At 29.0% G+C, this 7,023-nt stretch overlaps 1 protein-coding gene across 1 annotated transcript; it reads left to right on the top strand.

The window, feature by feature from the left end:
- Window positions 1–1,472: 1,472 nt before the first annotated feature.
- On the top strand, window positions 1,473–4,934 carry LOC119662976 (the record flags this gene model as incomplete). Its single annotated transcript, XM_038072635.1, is given in 2 exon segments — window positions 1,473–2,146; window positions 4,259–4,934. Coding segments are annotated over 2 exon segments (795 nt in total). The 3' UTR covers window positions 4,619–4,934.
- Window positions 4,935–7,023: the final 2,089 nt, after the last annotated feature.

The following is a 7,023-nucleotide window of genomic DNA, read 5'->3' as shown; positions in this document are numbered from 1 at the left end:
TTTTTCGATATTTTAAGTTTATGTAGTTTGGCAGCACTGTCCTTAATTACTATGCCAAAAATGAGCTCGATCTGTCAGACAGTTCGTTTACGGCAGCTGTTGAAACCAGTTCACCTCAGTAGTGCGTTGCGAAATGTCTTCGACGGTCGTACGACCGTCCTGGAAGGCTTTGTACCACTCATAAACTTGAGTTTTCGATAAAACTGATTCCCCATAAGCCTTTTGTAGCATTCGCAACGATTCTGCACACGAAATTTCGTTCGAAACACAAAATTTGATGCAAACTCTTTGTTCAATATTTTTTTCCATTGTTTTTTTCGCAACGCCCTACTGAGGTGAACTGGTTTCAACAGCTGCCGTAAACGAACTGTCTGACAGATCGCGCTCATTTTTGGCATAGTAATTAAGGACAGTGCTGCCAAACTACATAAACTTAAAATATCGGAAAATATACAGCGCGCGAATTTTAAATGAGAATTTCCGAAAGCTTTTCGGTCTAATGTAAGTAATTCTCTTATTTCCACAATTTAGGTATCTTGATTATCTGCAAAACGATAACCTTTCACAATTTTAACCATCAAAAACAAAATGTGCCAGTAAAGTTTTTGTGAATAAAAATTCGTAAAATTCATGGTAAGTTACTTTAAATATATACAGTGAAAGCTCTGTTAAACAGAAGCTATTATAAATTTAATTATATATTAATCAGCCAAATTTGTTAGTTCCGAGTTTTCATTTTTCATAAAAAGTTGTTTTAAATGAGTCGATTTTTTAACTGAGCAGAACTGTTGGTTTTACCGATGTTCGCTTAGAAGAACTTTTACTGTACTCAGTGCTCTTTCAAATTGACCTTTTTTTTAACTCTACAAAAATACTGATTCAACCAGTGTTTGTTTAAGAGAACTTTTACTGTAATTCTACTCCAGAATTGCAGATTCTAACGATGTTCGCTTAAAAGAGCTTTTACTGTACTTTTCCTCCAGTTTTCATTTTTCAAACAGTGCTCTTTCAAATGGACATATTTTTTAACTGTACAAAAATGCTGATTCAACGAGTGCTTGTTTAAGAGAGTTTTTACTGTAATTCTACTCTAGAATTGTAGATTCTACCGATGTTCGCTTAAAAGCGCTTGTACTGTACTTTTCCTCCAGTTTTCATTTTTCAAACAGTGCTGATCCAATTACTATTTGTTTAAGAGAGCTGTTACTGTAGTTCTCTTCCAGAATTGCAGATTCTACCGGTGTTCGCTTAAGAGTGCTTGCACTGTACTTTTTCAACAGTATTTATTTTCCATACAAAATTCTCTCAAATGGGCCTATTTTTTAACAAAGCAGAACTGCTGATTCTACCGATGTTCGCTTAAGAGTGCTTTAATTGTACTTTTCCTCCAATAAAAATTCATGACATTAAAAATATATTATATTCAACTATATTGCTAACATGTTTACATTGATTTTTAATATGTTTTTCAGATGTTTCAAATGTATTGCAAGCGCTGAAACTCAACTGAAATAAATATTGACAATACAAAAATTCATATTCTCAAATATCAAAAATCAATTGCTGCTGATGAAGTCGTCAACAGGAAATTGAAACAGTAGTAGCCCACATAAAATCGGCAACAACAAATCAAGGAGAGAAGTGAAGACTTAAAAAACAACAATAAAGAAATCCAAGCGATAAAGTATCTCAAAATCTAAAACAAATAAAAATGTTCGACACAAAATGGTTACCTGCGGCATGTGGCAGTTTAGCGCCAGCACTCATCCCCCCCGCACACATCGCGGTGCTTTGGTATTTCTGGGAAAATTATGCACGCTATGTCGACAAAAATTTTTGTACGTGCTCATGTTGGGACACCGTTTTCAAAGGACCCTACGAGTCGGGAGTGGCTTCATACAAACATTTTTACTTTAACGCGACACAAAATTCATTTAAAATGTGGATGCTGACGGTATTCGCTGTAATCGCGCTCTATGAATGCATCAAACGTTTAATTGCATTGATAATGCAGCAACGTATCCGCTACTCGATGTTGTTGTTGTTCTCGCTATCGATATTCTCACATTACTATGCATGGTGGGCGTACATCAACTACTATAATGACGACTACTATCTGCAATGGAACCATCAGTTATTCTTTACGGTAAGTTAGTGAAACTATTTATGCATATAGAGTACCATTCAACCACCAGTCAGCCATATTAAATACTCTATACGACTGAAGGTGGCTTATGCACCCTCTATCAGGAATTTAATAATGCTCATTCATTTGCAATACAGCAGTGTAATACTTTTGTTTTTGCTTTTTAAATACTTTTTTTTTAATTAAAATTTTCGCTTTGCCTAAAATTTGTAAATATTTTTACATGTTACCTGCATTGCTTTCAGCCTCGTAAACCATTTGGCTTTCTGACGTTTTCATTTCAACGAAAAATGCAACGATTTATAGTAACATACAACGTTTAGATATTTATTGCATTGAAAATATTAGGAGGATATTATGACAGCTTATGTTAATTTATCATATGTCAGGATTGTAGCCCGAAAAAGTTTTTATCACGTGAGTCTGTAAAGCACGTACAATGCATATTAAAAAAATAAAATATTTTAATAGAAAATTTAAATTTCAAAACATACATTCGGATATTCGAATGATTGAAACTATTCGAACTACTTGATGCAAAACGGATATCCGGATACGCAAACAGTTCAAATTCGAATTATTTGATGCAAAACGGATATTTGGATAGTTCAAACTATACAAACTATATAGTGCTAATATTCGATTTATTTTTTATTTGAATATTCATATTCGTCGGATTTGTCATATATCAAACAATTTCTATATTTAGAAATTCTATTTATAGTCAAAGATTTGAACCTGGTCTGATTTTATTATATTCCATATATAATTAATGTATTAATAATGTATTAATAATATCTAATACGTAATGACTTGTGCCATGGTAAAGATTCTGGTAAGGAGAAATAAACTGTGTTTCATCTTATGTGGAAATCCTTATCTTTGGCCTGTAGGTAATTCAATATATTTGTTGGCCCCTTTCTCACCGACATGACGGACCTGTTATTATTCGATGTTAGGGCCTTAGCGAAAATTATAGACTTGTCAAATTGGTGCCATTTTTACCAGTCATGTTTGGTCGCGTGGTGACTATTGTTTTATACGTTATCTGTACACAAATCACTTTAGAATCATTGTTTTATCAATACTACCTCAACTAGCGATTATTTATATTCACGTAAGTATTAGTATGTAAAGTTGTCAATCTAACCCAACCTGACATAAGAAAATTAAATTCGACAGTACTTTGCATATCAGTATTTTGTAAAACGAAAGTTTATGTAAACATTAAATTTGTAGGTCTTCCATCCTCAATGGTCTATTCAATATTGCTAGAATAGGAATAGAAGTCATTATCTGTTTCATTAATCATGACAAAGTAGTTTTAAAATACCGAGCATGTCTCCAAAATTGTAGTATTACACTCACAGTATGCACTCAAAAACTTAATTATTCTCATCTTTCCATAAAACAGGCTGTTTTGGTACCTACAACTTACTATCAATATCTTCTAATAACCATAGAGCAAGTTTTCATTAATCATTACTGTCAACTTTAGAATTTTTAAGGATTTAGTATTAAACATCCTGATTGCTAAGTGTTTAATTATCTTTACACAAGAATATAAGGTATTTTTTTTTTTGTGAGAAGGTAAACTTCTGACAACATGCAATAATTTTTAATTTAATATGAAGAATATGTATTATTATTATGGATAGGATGTACATGCACTGCGACCTGAAATATTTTTTGTCCTATTCTAAATTTTTGAAGAATTTTGTGAGAACTGTGGGTCGTATTTTAACTGTGTGTTTGGGACTCATAACTCCACTGCCTAGATAGTTAAGCCTGTATCTTGCCACGGCTGGGCAGGCGCATAGGGTGTGCTAAGGTTCGCCACGTACAAAGCCCATACACCACGACAAGGTGACTTTATCTTCAGGGGATATGAACAATATATACAGATTAAAAAATTATTAAAACTTATAACTAAATTATAATCGAATACGAATAGTATTGCTGAAAGGTTATTTAATCGTGTGGATTAAGAATATATATAAAGAATATATATGAAGAATATATTTAAAATCTATACACATAAACTATTATTATTTTACTAAGCTAAACGATATTATTTAAATGTTTTCATTTTCTTAATCAATTCTTTTCCAGATAACCGAACTGATATCATCAATTTTAGTAATGCATTTGGCTAATTCAACGAATACAGTTACATCGAAGAAAATATTTTGCATTGTTGGCATTGCCATACTGCACATTACCGCCAGTAGCTTCGATCAATTTTTCATGAATGTCCTACGCGGTGAAGGATATGCACATCAAATTGTACGTGACATTGGCTTTATGGTGCCAGACATACTACAGCTGGTTATACCATTGTGGCTATTTCGACAGACACGCAAAGAATCCTACACAACACGACCTTTCTATCAGGATCGCAGTCTGCACAAGGATATTGTGGCTATGTGCTTCTTCGTCCTTACATTGTTCGTAGTCTGTACGATTTTGTGAGAGCGAATTTTTCAATATCTGCAACAAACGAAACACTTGAATGACAATGCAAGTTTTATGCACAATAAAAATAACAATAATCACAACTACAATAAAGGAAACGAAGTATTTAGTATGATGCATGTAAATAAAGGATATAAAACGTGGTATGAACGTTTAAAGAAATTAAATGTTTAAGCAGTGCAATGGGAGTGAATGCATGCGTGTGTTTGTGTGAATGTGTGTACCTTCAAAGCAAATCTGTTTGTTGGTGACGCATGGCGTATGAGTGATTTTTTCTTATTTAAAATTGTGTGCTTCAGTTTTTGACGGTTGGGTTGGCTTTTAATACTTTTTAAGATTTTAATTTTAGTTAAGTAATCTTAGTTTATATTTATTTTTTCAATATAAATAAAACATTTTAATTTAATATAGTAATTGTGTAATGTGTAATAATTTTAAAATGTGTAGTATATAATATTAGTGTAGTTTAATATTCTAATGGTTTTCTGTTTTGATTTATTTAAGTTATGCAAAAATCATTTAAAATAAAATCAAATGCATTAGAACAAATAGAAATATTCATGCTCAAATTATATAAAATGAAAGTTAAATGTAATAGCTTTCATACATAAAAATTAAATATCAAATATAAAATATAAAATAGAGAAGTGCATTCAAACATTTCTGAAAATGTCAAAAAAAAAACATATCCCACTTTTATTATATGGATTTGTTTCCAGTTGAAATCTTCCAATAAATGATCAGATTGATATATATATAAATATATATAAAAATAAAAACAGAAAATATAGTTTTTATATAAAATATAGCTCATACATGTTAAGATTTAAATCAAAATATTTATTTAATATACAGTTCAAAAATACTTCTAATACATTAGATACTTAAAAAAATATGATAGAATATGTTAAAATGCATTTGCATTATTAAAAAGTATTAAATACAAACTTATGAAATAATTAGATTGTAGAAACTCCAAAGATATTTTAGTACATTAGGTACTTTATGCTTAGTAGTTCATTATTATTATACCATAGAGTTACATTCATATACACAATATTACTGATTAAGTAAATGAATAACATTTAATGATATAAAGCAACTGAACTCAAAAAATGATTATTTACAAGTATATTAATATTTTTTTTTCATAAAATTCCACATTATATAATTTTTTTTACTGTCTACAATATTTGAAAAATTAGTTCAAGTATAGTTTTTATATTAAACTTTAAATTATTGAATTATTAAAAAAAACTTTTTTTGACTGTGTCCCAATGTGAGGTCTTATGTCTTTTTACTTTGGATGGTTTAATCGCTTGTATGCAGCAAGCGTGACCAAGAGTAGGAGCTATGTTGTTCATTAAGTATTGAAATAAAACTTAAAACATTTATAAATAATTAAATAGGGTTTTTTAATAGAAATTTCCAAATAATAATACATCAAAATTATTTTTTATTTGAAGTTAATTAAATTATGGTTGATTATAAGATTTTTTGTTATTATTTTTTGTAATTAATGATTCGCATATAAGTTTTGAGGCCCTATGCTTCAATGGAAGATACAGGAATTGATAATGATGATGATGATATAAGTTTTAAATTGCAAGTACCAAATGCTTAACTTAAGCTTAACCAAATTTGCAACACATATTTACGATTCAGATACCTTAGTAAACCTCGTACTTAAATAATATTGTTGTTGTTATTTCACTAACAGAGTAATTTGCTTTACTTTATATGAATTAAAGACATAAACTACAGCTACATAAAAATGAAATTTAATAATATAATTATTTTTATCAAATTTTAGCTGTATAAACAGGAATTCAATTAACTTCTTGTATTTTATTACTATTTATTTCTTTTTATATTTATTATTTAATTCATTATATATTTATTTAAAATAGCTTTTTTGTAATGTTCGACTTTAAATAATTTTATTTAAATAGTGTTTTGTTCAATAATAACTCCTTATTCACAAGGTATTTATAATATAGATTCATACAAGGTTTTGTAGCACATATATATATATATGTACTTATATTCATTATAAATTTTGTTCCTCAATATAACAAAGAACATATTTCTAATATTTAAAAGACTTGAACGAAATAATTTTCAAAATTTAACTTTTGGAAAAAAACGAATAAAAATTAACGATTTTTGTAACGAATGTTAAAATGTATATTATCAAAAATTATTTTTTTTTTGTTTATTATACATGTATTAATAGTCACTTAGTACCCTTAGAGATAATTGTTAATTATTACAAATTAGTAAATAATTTAAAAAAATAAAACAAAATATTATAACAATTTTAAAATAATTTTTTTCTTATAATGTAGCCTGCACTATATTTATAGAATTAATATTTTTCGATTTCTATTTCATTTTTTTAG

The sequence above is a fragment of the Teleopsis dalmanni genome, unplaced genomic scaffold (assembly GCF_002237135.1).
Source record: "Teleopsis dalmanni isolate 2A unplaced genomic scaffold, ASM223713v2 unscaffolded_contig_0049, whole genome shotgun sequence".
Taxonomy (NCBI): domain Eukaryota; kingdom Metazoa; phylum Arthropoda; class Insecta; order Diptera; family Diopsidae; genus Teleopsis; species Teleopsis dalmanni.
The sequence above is the reverse complement of the archived record's forward strand: the minus strand, read 5'-3'. Positions and strand labels throughout refer to the sequence as shown.